Source organism: Vicia villosa, linkage group LG5, assembly GCF_029867415.1.
Source record: "Vicia villosa cultivar HV-30 ecotype Madison, WI linkage group LG5, Vvil1.0, whole genome shotgun sequence".
NCBI lineage: Eukaryota > Viridiplantae > Streptophyta > Magnoliopsida > Fabales > Fabaceae > Vicia > Vicia villosa.
Window position 1 is genome coordinate 163,648,093 of NC_081184.1, and position 15,111 is coordinate 163,663,203.

At 30.7% G+C, this 15,111-nt stretch overlaps 1 protein-coding gene across 2 annotated transcripts; it reads left to right on the plus strand.

Annotated features, from left to right (window-relative positions):
• The first annotated feature begins 10,243 nt into the window (after positions 1-10,243).
• On the plus strand, positions 10,244-14,423 carry LOC131603657 (probable RNA 3'-terminal phosphate cyclase-like protein). 2 transcript variants are annotated; one of them, XM_058876063.1, is made up of 5 exons: positions 10,244-10,700; positions 10,946-11,034; positions 11,102-11,277; positions 11,411-11,627; positions 13,416-14,423. In XM_058876063.1, exons 1-5 carry the CDS (start codon positions 10,664-10,666, stop codon positions 13,623-13,625), a joined length of 729 nt encoding a protein of 242 aa, XP_058732046.1. In that variant the 5' UTR covers positions 10,244-10,663; the 3' UTR covers positions 13,626-14,423. The 2 variants fall into 2 exon arrangements, with proteins under 2 accessions (XP_058732046.1, XP_058732047.1); XM_058876064.1 differs by having other exon boundaries at positions 10,245-10,700; positions 10,964-11,034.
• Positions 14,424-15,111: the final 688 nt, after the last annotated feature.

The following is a 15,111-nucleotide window of genomic DNA, read 5'->3' on the forward strand; positions in this document are numbered from 1 at the left end:
AGCGCCGTGCGATTTTGTCTGGGCATAACTTGTGTATTTAGAGTCTTTGTTAGATATGTTGCATTACATTCCATCTTTTACACTTTTATGACCTAGAAAACTTTTGGAGAGAAGAACAAAGCACAAAATTTAATCGGTTAATTGGAGCTGGATTCGTATTCTCGATTGTGCAAACATATTGGATGTTCATCCATCTCTCTTTCATTACTTGTTGAGCAAGCTAGCATTGTTATGGATAGCTAAACCTCTTTTGTATCAATATTATATGTAATCAATCTTAACTTGTATGTATTTCCTTTAATCTTTTGTGTGAGAACAACTTGATAATCAATATATATGATATTATTTGCTTTTATTGAATATTTATGATTTATAAGATTGTGAGATACATCTTTTATGTCTTAACCTAATTTTATCATCCATCAAAAACCAAGTTTAGACATGGAAGTGGAATTTAATATTCACTTTTTATCGGCTCAGAAATATTATTTGTGTTATTTAATAGGTTGAGATATCGTCGATTAAATAATACGGTAAAAATCACAATACCGTCCTAGACATAAGCGGTATAGATGAGTGATATGTGGTTGTATTGAATATTAATGAGTTCACATGCTTGATTAATCGAATACATGTAAAATAGGTTGATGAAATCTAGTCTTGATATGCCTTTTTAGAACATTAATCTTTCTAAATTTTACTCATTGCTACAAAATTTCTTGAATATTACTTTTACCAAACCAAAACCAATCGAAATCCTCACTTAAAACATAGTAAATTGTAGAACGGCAGTAATATCACTTTAATTCATGTGGATACGATAAAACAAATATCTACCGAAAATTATTCTCAACAACGCAAGACCTTAATATATGGCTCAAAGGATTTAGTTAGGAGCTCAACACGTGGCAAAGTCGTCACTTGTAAGATTTTCTCAGAAGTGAGTCACCCACCATAAATTCTAATGGAACAAGCTCAATTTAACCAAATTCGAAGAAATAATTTCCACTAGGTTAAGAATGACTATCTATACCTACTAGAATGATTAGGCTGAAGGATAATCTTCTTTACAAATCATTGATTAAAGACCCATTACTTAACACATTACAAACACTCTCACAACTATTGTAATATAAAGTACACTTTTGAATACTTTAAGACTAAATTAATCAGTCTTATATATTTTTATAAGAGAAATGCTCCTTTAACACTCAAATTTACATTTACACTGTATTTTATACCATAATGATATATTTTTCATTTTTAAAATTTTTTTTAACACTTTGAATTTATGCAAAGCTATACTTATTAAACACTTTGAATTTAAAATGGCGTATTCAACTTTTTAAATTCCAATGTTATACTTATTTAATAACTAATTTTCCCTTTTGAATTTTTTAATTGAAGACGTTCTTGTATAATTTAATGATTAATATATTTCATTTATTTATTTATTTATTATTTTTACTATTTTTATCTTTATTTTTTTTATCTTTTATAATTTAATGGTTAGCATAATTATTCATTTACTGTCTTGTTTTTTTTTTATCGAACATTTTTTGTTGCTAAAAAATGAAAAAAAAATTAATAAGGCTCTGTTTGATAAAAATAGTAGTTAAATGATAAGATAGTTGATAGTTTATAGCTTATGACTAATGACTGATGACTGATAGCTTATAATTTATGACTGATGACTTATAACTCATAAGCTAATTAGAGAGTTTGATAAAATTATCGATTCAATTTGTTAATAAATTAAAGTGGCATAAAAGATATTTAATTTATAATTATATTTTTTAAATTAAAATAAATTTTAAAGCACATTATTTGATAACATTTGAAAAAGTGGAAGAAAAAGGTTAAAAGTGGAAGAAAAAGTGATAAGCTATAAGTTAAAACATTATTTGAAATAACATTTGAAAAATAAACTTTAAACTAGTAAAATAAACTATAAATCCGTGAAGAAAAGACTGTTATCACATATGTATTTTACTGTCATATGAATTTACAAGTTATAAGTTATAAACTATAAGTTCAAAAAGTATCTTGTCAAACAGAGCCTAAATAATAGCGGGAAGACTCATTTTGGTCCTTCATAAAAACTAAATAACTCAAATTAATCCACATTAAAAATCTGATTTAATCTCTTACAAAATTTAACAGGGCATATTAGTCCTTATGTTAATATTTTTCTCAAATCAATTTTTTTTAGAAGAAATCAAAACCCAATAACCTTTAAGCTATAGATCCTACGCCCTAGCCACTAAGCCAACGTACATTGTTGATAGATAATTCTCACGATTTATAATAATAGTATTAACCAATTCTGAATTTAAAACAAAACAAAAATACTCCAATATACATTGGTGATAGATAATTCTCGTGATTTATAGTAAAATTAAAAAATTATGAATTTTAAACAAAAAATACAAAATTCATAACCATGGGTCTCGAACCCAAGTCCCTTAGGGTCCGTTTGGTTCAACGGAAGGGTGGGGAGAGAATTTAATAGAGGAGAGGGAATGGAGGGGAGATAACTTAACTAAATATATGTTTGGTTTAAAGAAGAGGAGGGGAGAGGATGTATTTTTAACAACATGTATGTTTGGTTCACAAGGAAAGGGGAGCAATTTTAAAATTAAATTACTTTTTTATCCTTATAAATATTGTTATTTGTATTTAGAAAAAATAATTTTAAATAAAAATAGCGGGTAAATTTGACCAAATAAAAACGTGTTCATTCCTAAACTATACTACAATACAATTTTCTCTTTCGAGATATTCAGACACAACAGTAAACAACAACACACATTAGTTGAATTATAGATATCTTTGATACAAATCAAACCATTATCTAATCTCGATGATTCATCTAACCCAATAAAACAATTTCTATAATTAAAAATAGATAAAATAATGTTAGAATGTTAAAAAAAAATTGGACAAATAATATTAGATTTAAAATTTTTATTTATAACGTATACATACTACATTTGCATATTGTTGTTATTATTGATATTATAATAAAAAAACCTTATTAGTATTATATATATTATAAATAATGAGTTTTTGATATAAGTATGTTATTATTATAAAAAACTTTATTATTATTATTATATATTAAAATTAAGTTATAATAGGAATATATAATTTATGTTTTTAAAAGTAAACTTTATATGTGTTACGACTTGAATTGAAGCAATAGCATACAATATTGCCAACAATGTTAAATAGCTTGATAATTAAGTATTAACAAAAATTCACTTATGACAACCATAGAATTCACTTATCATAATAATTAAATGTTAATTTACGTATAGCAACCGCATAATAGAAGAAAAATGAAACTCACTTATTATAATAATTAAATGTTAATTTACATATAGCAACCGCACAATAGAAAAAAAATGAAACGTGAATTAACATAGAGAAAAAACCTAGTCTTTAATAATTCAATAAGGGCAATCTTGGAATAAAAAAAATAATTGAGGATAAATTAAGAAAAATAATAAAATTTTAATCAATGAATTCTTTCTCCAAGAGGGATTTTACTCCCCTCCATAGGGATGACAACAGGTCGAGTCGGATGCGAGTTTCACACTACTCAAATCCACATCCGAAATCGGCACCCGAACCAAAACCCAAATGTTGTTCGGGCGAGAAAATAACACACACGCCCACACCCGTGCATTGCACGAATATGTCATATTAAATTATTATTTTATTAACATATTATTAATAATTATTGTAATGTAAACAAATAATTTAACATTAACTATTAAATTTTATAGTATAATACAAAAAATGAATTAATTCTGTCTCATAATAGGTGTTTTTTATTTGTTTTAAATTAATTATTTATTAACTAATTAATAATATTATTAATTAAATAATATTATTTTTAATGAATTAGATATTAATTAATTAATAATATTATTATTAATTTTGGGAGGAAATTTAATAGTCAAGATTATAAAACAATTTTATTAACATTCATATGTAGTTTTAATAAGATTATAATGAATTATCAAATATAGATAACATGCAAAAACACATCATAGTTGCAGAAATGGCTTAATCTTTCTCAATCATGGACATTTATTTTTAGCACAAAGAGAACCTTGTGATATTTCAACAAACAAAATCAAACACTTTACAGAAGCAAAAATTGTAGCCCAAAAAGATGGAGCAACGTGTGATTAAAGCACCCGTCAAAAAAAAGTTATTAAAGCATAATAGAGAAACAACACTCTATTAAAAGCGGTTTTGTCGGCACTTTCGGTATATTTCTTCTCTTTCTTCAAGGCTCCGTCAGGTATCATCCTAAAACTCGAATCACTTTTTAAACGGTTCTTGTGGGGAGGGAGTGAGGATGAGCGGAAAATTTGTTGGGTGAAATGGGAACAGGTGTGCAAACCTTTAAATGAGGGAGGGTTGGGCTTAAAAAACTTGAGGGCTTTTAATCTTGCACTGTTAGGTAAATGGAGCTGGAAAGTGAAACATTTAAGAAGTGGATTGTGGTATAGATCTTTAGTAAATAGATATGGATATAGAAATGGTGAGATTAGAAGAAGCGGAAACGACTGCTCTGAATGGTGGAAGGATATCTGCCAAATTGATTTGGACAGTTTAACTTCACAAAACGAGTATTCAGTGAAAGAGGCGTATAGAAATTTAGCCTCGGCTGGTCAGTCAGGATCTATCTACTCTTGGGAGAAGGTGTGGAATAAGGCAATCCCATCTAACGTGTCGTGTATGGTGTGGAGGATGCTACAAAATAGAATTCCCACAAAGGATAACTTAGTTAGGAGGGGTGTTTTATCTCAGAGCCAGATTAGGTGCATCGGTGGGTGCGGATGCGAGGAGTCCGTCTTTCATATATTCTTTGAGTGTCCTTTTTTTGCAGATACTTGGAAACTCTTGTGCAGATGGCTGGGAGTGCAGTCTGCCCTTATCAATGAAGGCTGGCAGCATTGGAATCAATTTGCTAATCTGCTGGACAACGGTAATTCTCGAATTCTGAAGATGTCGATTATCTGGTGTGCTTGTCTCTGGAATATATGGAAACATAGGAATGCTAAAGTGTTCCAAAATAAGGAAATAGAGATTGAGAACATTGCTGAAGCGGTAAAGATCTCGGCGTGGAAGTGGCTCAGACTTAAAGCTAATTTGATATCGGACGACATAACTGCTTGGTGGTCTAACCCTCTAGCTTGCCTAGGCATTAAAGGAGCGAGTTAAATGTCGAGTTACTGCTGCAGAATCCTCGGCTCAATGCCGGATTACAAATATCAGGAAATTGTCAAAGTAAATCTGAATTGAGGCGGTGAAGTATACATTCGTTTTACACTGGTCTATTTGGTGTAATTATGATAACAGTGGTTAAGGAGGTGTGGAAGCAAATCTGGAAAGCCAATCAGGAAACAACGATGCAGTCTGCATAATTTTGCCACTGGTTTATTGCTGTGTTAGGTTTAAGGAATTCAATCTGCTTTGAAAAAGAAATTTATCTACTATGGAGTACTCTGTAATAATGGGGTGGGCCTTCATGAGGGAGATCCATTATTATGTGGTGGCAAATCTTAACTTTAGTCCTGTATTGAGAAGGAATAGGTGATGTAATGTTATTGTTTTTCCATGTGCACATCTTGTGCCTGGCTTTTTTTATTAAATATAATTTTGCTTATTAAAAAAAAAACACTCTAATTTCCCTCCTACTGATATTATCTCCTGCCATAAATGCAAGCGTTGGACTACTCCGGGATATTTGAAGCAGACCACCTACAAAAATCAAACAACTATATTTATAAATATTTCTTGTCTTCCCATCCATCTGTTCCCAACTAAACGGACCTTTAAAATTAAATGGTAGTCTTATTGTTAATATTTCTAATAATAAACACTTAACTTAATAATTATGGATAAACATTTATTTTTTATTTATTTATTTCAAATAACACACATTTAAAAATAAAATTAATAAAATAATAATTCAAAAAAATAAAAATAAATTAATTTAATAGTAATTCTATTAAATATTAATTAATTGATTTCTATTTGATTAATTATATTTATATTTAATCAATTGGGATGAGGAGCTCCCTTGGATCCTTAGCATGTGTAAAGGTAAAGGTTGGAGGGTGATACTGTTCAATTTGCCATTAGAGCTTGGTACCATAGGAATAGAATTGCTTTTGGGAACACTAGTGATCATACTCAAATTATTGATGGGATCATTGAGAAAATAGTTTATAGAGGTTGGTTTTGTAAGGTTTTAAAAGCCCGCATTGCTTCCCTTATGTAGTCTTGTTGTTTTTGTTTCTTTGCTTGCTGGATCTTTTGATTGCTTTTGTTCTTCATTGTTTTTTGATCAATAAAAGTTTTTTCTTCCAAAAAAAATGATGTTTATATTTTATATTTTATTAATTTTAGTTTTATATTTGTGTATTATTTAAATTAAGTAAACAAATAAATAAATATTTATTTATTCTGAATTATTAAATTAATGATTCATTATCAAAATTATTAACAAAAGAAACTGGTTGGTCTAATTGTAAAGTAAATACCATTTAATCTAAAGAAATTTATAATATATTTTTATTTTACATTTTAAAATTGTTTAGTATTACTTCAAATTATGAGAACTATTCGTCACCATCTTACATTGGTCTAGTCATATGATATGTTTTAAAGGTCTTTTATTTGATTACTTTTAGAAAATAAAACTGAAATTAAAAATTAAAATAATTTTAGTATTTAGAAAATAAAATTCAACATGACAGTCACAATTTAAAAATATTAAAAAAAATTAATATAACTCGGTTAAATTTTATAAAAAACTAAATCATATTTTTTTTATTGTAGGATATTAATTTGGGTTCTGTATTTTTGTAAAAGAACAAAAATATATCTTCACTTTTCTAATTAATAATTCACCAATAAAAGAAATGTGCACTAACATAAAATATTTTTATACAGTGAAATATTGATTTGCACTGCACTACCTTTAAATTTTTGATATTTTACACAGGACTGTATAATCGGTCAGTTTGAATCGATATCAGACTCAAAACTTAAATCTGATGCAAATTGCGGTTTCATTTTAAAGGCCCAATTCAGATCGATAAAATTTCAGTTTTTGAAGGATTCAGTTAGATCAGATAATTTAATCAATTTAATATTTATTAAATTAAATCCATAAAAATTATTTCTTAAAAATTCAATAACATTTATTTTTTAATTAAACAAAATCATCAAAATTTTAGAATAGCACAACATAAGATTATATTTTCATTATTGAAAAAAATTAGAAAATTTCTTTGCCAACCTCCCTACCTTCTAGTCCACCTCTGGTGAAAACCCCATACTACCCCTGACTTCGAAAATGCATTTCCGAAAATGCAAGAAAAAGGTATTTTCGGAGATGCATCTCCGAAAACGCCTTTTTTCTTGAAAAAATTGTCTTATTTCGGAAGTTCATTTCCGAAAACAGTATTTCGGAAGTTCATTTCCGAAATGCTGCGCGTTATGCAGATTTATCAAAACACTCCCCCTCCCCCATTCATTTACCCTAACTCAAATCAAAAACAAGCAAAGGCGAAAATTTGTGTAAACACACTTCCAAGGCTGCATCAAGGCTCCAATCACATTGCTATACAACATTCAAAAGCCCACAAATCACTCAATTTGTAAGTTTTAAATTTGTTAGATTCATTATTCAAATGCATGTTATTTAGGGTTTCAATTGCATAAATGATATATGGACTGGTTGTTAGTAGTATTTAGGTTGTTTAGAAGCTTTTTGAATTGGTTTTATGTTTGATTTTGGGGTCTGCCATGGAAGTTGCAGAAAACTCCATCGCAGGGGTGTTTTGGAAGTTCATTTCCGAAAACACCTCCATCCCAGTTTTCGGAAATGAACTTCCGAATTGTATCGGAAGTTCAAATTTTTTAGTTTTTTATTTTGTCTCGCATATTAATCGATTTCAATTGTTTACAGGAACATGTCAGACAACCAACCAGCACGCATCAGACAGGGTAGGGAGTCCTAGACTGCGTCGGCTAGAGAGGGTAGGGAGTGTCCGTTTTAATTTGCAAGTACTTTATTTTTAACGCCTTTGTTTATTGTGCCTGTTTCTTTGAAGTTTATGTGCATGCGTTCTGACTTCTTTGACGGCGTGTCGCTGGTTTCCAACGTCTTTGTTCTTTAATGACTTGTCTGTTTCCCAAACGTTTTTGTCCCCTTTCTTCTTTTATAAAAGGAGGTCTCATGGACCTTTCTTTCTTTATTTTTACGCAGGAATGGGTGGCGCTAAGGGAAGAAAGGGTTCTTCAACCTCGTGCTCTCGCGGAGTGAATGAGGTGAAGGAGAAGAAGAAGGTTTTAACTGGTTCTTCTTCTCGTCCCCTGGGGGTCCATGGCTCGGACGTGCAGGCTCAGTCTTCAGGCGTGAGAGTCATGATCAACGCTGATGGTTCTGAGACTGAGTGGGATGAGGATTGGTATAATTATCTTCATTCAGAGGAGTTCGCTCGTCGGGCAGAATAACGTGTTTTTGTTTTGTTTGATGTGTATTTTGTAACGCTCGTCGGACAGAATAACGTGTTTTTGTTTTGTTTGACGTGTTTTGTTTTGTTTTGTTTTGATTTCGAATTGTATCTTTCGCACAGTGTTTTTGGATTGGATTTATCATCTTAGTATTTTCAGTTTATCTGTTGCTTATTTTTATTTGGCGTTTGCGTTTAATTAAAATGCGAGACAATTTAAGAAAAAACATAAAAAAAACACAGTTTCTCCATAATTCGGAAGTTCATTTCCGAATTCACCCCCATGAGGTGTTTTCGGAAGTTCATCTCCGAAGACACCCCCCATGAGGTGTTTTCGGGATGCACTTCCGAATTATGGAAATTTTTTTAAAAAAAAAAGCGCTTCGGAAGTTCATTTCCGAAGCAGGGGTATTTTGGGATTTTCGCTGGGGGTGACCCCCATAAGGAGGTGGCTAAAGAAATTTTCAAAAATTATCATTAGATGATAGTATTTTCAATATTATTTGACATTAATTTGATTATTGTCATGCTTTAAAATTTAAACGACAAAAAAAAAATAACAATCAAAATTTTATATTGCATTTTCTTGTATTCTTGTGAATAAACAATGCCATTATTATTTATAAAAATGATAATATCATAACAACATTATTGAACTCTATTTTTAAAATGGATCAATAAATAATAATAAAAATTAAATATTAGTTGTGTACAGTGGGATTCGGTTTCGGACAAATCCAAAATAATCTTTTGAGTCCGATTGACAAATCAACCATATATTATCCAAATTAATCAAATGACTCAACCGAATACCCGTTACAATCCTAACCGTTTAGACAAATTTTTGTCCACCCTTAATTTTACATAGTATACTTTCTTCCTCGCATTTTTTACTAATACAAAATAAGTTTTTAAAATTTTTTTAAAAAAATTTACTATGCTCTACCTTGAAACATAGACCTTAATTTGGAAAAAAAAAACCCCAAACTTCACCTCCCCGCGCGTGGCCACTATTCTTCCATTAATAGCAACAACTTTTGAATAATGGATGAGTTTTCACATGAAGTCCTTTGTTTTCGCCGCTTTCACGCTGCTGCCGTTAGTCAAGCTACCAAATGAAGGTGTGTCCAAGCCTCCTAAATCGTCGTTCTAGGATATTCTCACTAAAGGCCAAATAGCCACTGCTGTGAAAGAGAGTGTAGACCTAGTTGAAAGGAGAAATACAATGAAAAATTACTCAAGAAATACGATGAACAAAAAATGTACAAAATTCAAAAAACACAGATAAAATGAAATTCACTTAAACTCAAGGAAGAATCGAAAGTTTGAAATTAAGAATAAATTTTTAAATACTTTTAGTAGTATAATATTTGACATTTTTAACTAGCACAATTAGAATTTATCAAAAAATGAAATTTGACAAATATGACTAATATTATTTTGTCATATGATAAAAAATATATATAATATTCATATTCACACATTTAATATATTAATTCAATCAAAAGATACATATACATATAAATTGAACAGAAAGTGTTGCACTATTTCTGCAATGATTCAACACTTAGCTATGTTCACAATAATAACGATGTATGTTAAATGACTGGAAGTCTGGAAGGAAACTATACCATTCTTAATGAAATAAAAAACTGGTACATTTGTTTTGTATTTTATTTTATCAATTACCACTATACATCAACAAGTCGTTGTAGTATAGTGGTAAGTATTCCCGCCTGTCACGCGGGTGACCCGGGTTCGATCCCCGGCAACGGTGATTTTTTTCACGCGATTTTTCTTCCTCTGAACCAAACCCATTTTGATTTTTTTCTTCTTTCGTTTCTCGAAAATTAGGGTTTTTTTTCTAAATTTCACGCGATTTTTCTTCCTCTGAACCAAACCCATTTTGATTTTTTTTTCTTTCGTTTCTCGAAAATTAGGGTTTTCATTTCTGAATGATGGAACGTTGCAACTTGTTCGATGTTACGGTTCCAGTTTCCAATCCGGAACTTCACAAAACCCCTGAGTTACTTTGATTCAGACTCTGTTTTGATTAATTCAGGTGGGATTTGAGATGGTTGATGCTATAGCTGAAGCCTGAAGCTGAAGGGATATCCATGAGTAGTGTTTCCTTCAAAGCTCTATTTGGAAAAGGTTCAAACTTTCATAATTAATTTGGGTTTTTGGTTTTTGTGTTTTTTATTTGATTATTACGTGTAATCAAGGTTAAGATGTTTGAATTTTGATTGTTAAGATGGTATTAGAGAAGTCAGTTTTTCATATCAATATCTATTAGAGTAGTTTAACACTTCATTAGGGTTTTGAAATAAACCTTAATCTTGTTGTGTGAAACTGGGGATTGATTTTGTCAGGATTTTAAACTATTCAATATTTTATAGCCTTGATTCTTAAAACAGAGAGTTGTGGACTGCCTCCTAATGGTGGTGGCCAAGTTATTTTGTCACTTTCTATTGTTCAGAGCCTAACTGTAAGTTTCTGAATTTTATATGCTTCATTTCATTTTATTTTGGTAGCTTATATATTCTTCCGAGCAGGCAGTTAATTGGATCGATGAGGGATTTGTTAAGAGGATACGAGGAGATACGTTTTCAAACAAAGTATCTGATCAATTTGAAAATAGTATGATTACAGCTGCGCGTGGAGTCATCAATAAACTAGTTTGTGATGTGTCCATTTCTACTGATCACAGAACGGGTCCACTGGCTGGAAAGTATGCTCTTTCTTTTGGTAGATGTTTTGGAATTTTCATTTGATTTTTTGAATGTATATTTGATTGAAGCCCAGAAAATCATATTGCGTAAAGCCATACTAACTTTTATTTAACTGGTTGTTTGCTGGCACAGCTCTCCCGGATATGGAATTTTACTAGTTGCAGAGACTACTTCTGGTTGCTACATCTCTGTCGATACTGTCGCTTCTCATGGGAGGAATGAAGATACTTCCGGCCTTGTAGATGATGTGAAAAAGGATCTGATGCCTCCAGAGGATATTGGTAAGGGGATTGCTAATGCTTTACTAGAGGAGATAGGACAATCTGGAGTGGTAGATTCAACATATCAGGTTAGTAAGTTGATAGGTTTAGCCTGCTCTAATCTTTGTTTATCTAATGATAGATACTGCTATCAAACAAGTAGAATGATTTCTACTTGTTTGATATTTAGAAGGGGATAATGATTTCTACTTTGTTAATCTATTATTCTATATTTTTACTAATTTCTACTTCTTTTTTCGTTTTAGTTAGAATGATTTCCCTGGTTACCCTTTATTGTCCTTTCTATGCTGTGCACTCCACATTTCTGGGTGTGCATGTTTTGGATTTTCTTAAAACCTAATCATATTCAAATTTAAATCAATAATCAATAATATAAGTTAAATTTCTAAACCAAACCAAAATTCCCCCAAACCTGGTTTCAAAAAAGGTTTTCAACTTCAAAAATCTATTTACAAAACCACTTCTGCTTCAAAGTTAGTTTTAGTTGAAGCCTATTCAAAACCTGTTGCAGTTCCAATTCTGTAGCCAGATTTTTGAAATAAATGGAGCACAAGTGCCACAATTTTATAAACCCACATCAAAGTACTACCCAAGTGCATCATAAACCATCAAATTCAAGTTGGGTGGCTGAAATGGAGGAGGGCCTTCATGGGTTTTATGTGACGTAAAGGTATCGCTCAAGCCGAAGGGGGAAATTTTATCGGATTGCGGTAAAACCTGCGATGTTGTACGAGACAGAATGTTGAACGGTTAAGAATCAACACGAGAATAAAGTAAGTGTAACAAAGATGAGGATGTTGCGTTGGATGAGTGGTAAGACTAGACATGATAGGATTAGAAATGAAAAAAATTAGAGAGTAGACATGATGGGATTAGAAATGAAAATGTTAGTGTTGCCGTAGCACCTATAGTAGAGAAGATGGGAGAAAATAGACTTAGTGATTTGGGCATGTAGAGAGAAGACCGATAGATTTTGTAGTAAAGATAGTAGATCAAATGGAGAGAAGTCAAACAACTAGAGGAAGAGGAATACCTTGAAAAACTATGAGTGTATATACTAAGAAAGATCTTGAGATTATCGATTTGTGTAGAAGCATGGTCTTGGATAGAACATTAGGTGAAAGTTGATCCATGTCGCGAACCCCACATAGTGGGATACGACTTGGTTGTTGTCTCTCTAATTTATCTGAAACTAAGAATTTCTTAATCAACTGTTGCATGGATGGAGTTATCCATCCAATACTTAATCCTTCAGAGAATGTGATAGCACTCATTTCAGAATGCATAAAACATTATTGATATTGCCTTTGGTCTGTGTCATTTTTCTAATACATTGTTAATAAAAAAGTTAATCATCACATTCTCAAAAAAATCTTAGTTGCATAAAGCAGCTATGTTTCTGTTCCTATAAATATCAATATTCAAATGCATTTTCAACCTTGTAATTGAAACAGAAATTAGATAGAAGAATAGAGAGAGGGGGAGAGAACTGCATTTCTAACTGTTTATATTTCTGTTATGCAACGTGTCTTTTCTCACTTAACTAACCAAGATATATTCTGATTACAATTTTTACTTAACAAATAAATCGACTTAACTACACAAGGTTGGAGTTCCCACCGTCTCCCCAATATTTAATTTAAAAACACCACAATCAAACCTTTGTAGGCACAAACAAACAATACTCTTATCTTTTTATGAGTTACCTAATTTTGGGTTGTATCCTTTTGCACTTCATTGTCAATTACCAACACATGTTCAATTTGGTATGCTTAAAGATTGTGCATAGCAAGAAATTTGTTTCTATTTTAAGGGAGATATCTAATTTTTCTTTTCTATATTTCTGGTTTATAAAGGGTCTGCTATTTCTTCTTTGTGCTCTATGTCCTCAAGATGTTTCCAAGGTTCGCGTTGGAAAGCTTTCCCAAGACGGGGTTAAAACTCTTAGAAACATAAGGGATCTTCTTGATGTGAAGTTTATTATCAAACCAGATCCGGATACACAGTCAGTTATCCTCAAATGTGTTGGCTGTGGCATGAGGAACCTTTCTCGAAAGATCTCATGAAGACAGTGTAGTCTAGTGAATTGAGTTTTCGCTTGCCAATTTTGTTAGTTATTATGTATAGTTTTGAGCAATATTTCAATATTTTTCTTTGTTTAATACGTAGAGCTTTCTTCTATATGTTACTCACTCTGATTCTTCTATTTATAATAAAAAGTTTATATTTTAGGTTTATTAAATAAACATTGTATATGATCTATAGATTGTCTAGGTCCATTGTATATGATCTTTCTTCATCATGTTTTTTCCCAAGTAAAAGGTTTTAAAAGTTGAATGCATACTGCTTTCATAATAATATAAGAGAAAACTAGTCTCTAATTTTTTTCTTGGAGTAAGAATATACCAAAAACAGTTACAAGCAAGTGATCTAACTGATCCAGGATCCAGCTACACAAGGACTAATTAACTCCTAGCAACCTTAAACAATTAAGGAAGCATAAGTTTACCTACATGACTCCTAAGTTTGGGTTTCTACCAACACCTGTACACAATGTTGTCAATTTTTTAGTGCTGATAATGTCACTCTTCGTATTCTTCCCAAAACACTTCTTACTACGGTAGCTCCAGGTTTCATAGACCGTTTCTCCAACATCAGAATCATAATAAAGAATCTAAAAAGAACCGGTAGACTATAAAGAATCTCATAAGATATTTAGTTGATTATCTTATGATTTGTGTTACAATACCACCTTTCCTAATGCCTTATTTTCAACTACAAGGCCTTCACCTTCTAGAGTGATATTTACTTTTCTACACATCTCACAATGGAGTTAAGTGATATTTACTTTTCTACACATCTCACAATGGAGCTAAGTGATATTTACTTTTCTGCAATGGGATTTCCTCTTCTAACTTCCATCCTATTTTTATATGTTTACATTTATAGTTCCATGGACTTTTGTGATTGAAATCCAGTTTGGAACTTGGTAAATAAGATTGTACATAATTTGTGGGGTGTAGTAAAGTTAAAAAGATATGGGCTTTAAGTTCATAAAAATACTTTTAAAATTTATATTAAATAATTTCAAAATATATTAACAAAAAAATTAAATAATAAAATAGACACTTGAATTTGTTTATATTAAATAATTTCAAAATATATTAACAAAACAATTAAATGATAAAATAGACACCTGAATTTGTTTAATTGCTTAAATTTAAATTAAAAAAATTCCATGCCAGCAACGTTACAATTAAGATAAATGATCAAATCGTTACAATTAAATAACTTAAAGGACCCTAAAGATAATTTAGCCATTATCCCTTTGTTCTAAATTATGAGACGTTTTGACCATCTTACGAAAATTAAGAAATATTATTAATGTTGTATAGGAAAGATAAATTATGAATGACTTACATTATCTTTCATCTTTTACATATGAAAGAGAAATTTAAAGTATAAATAATAATAATGATAGAAGGTATATTGTGAAAGATATCACGTTGTCTTGAAATTGTAAGGTTAATTATAATTTGGGATAAATTTTTC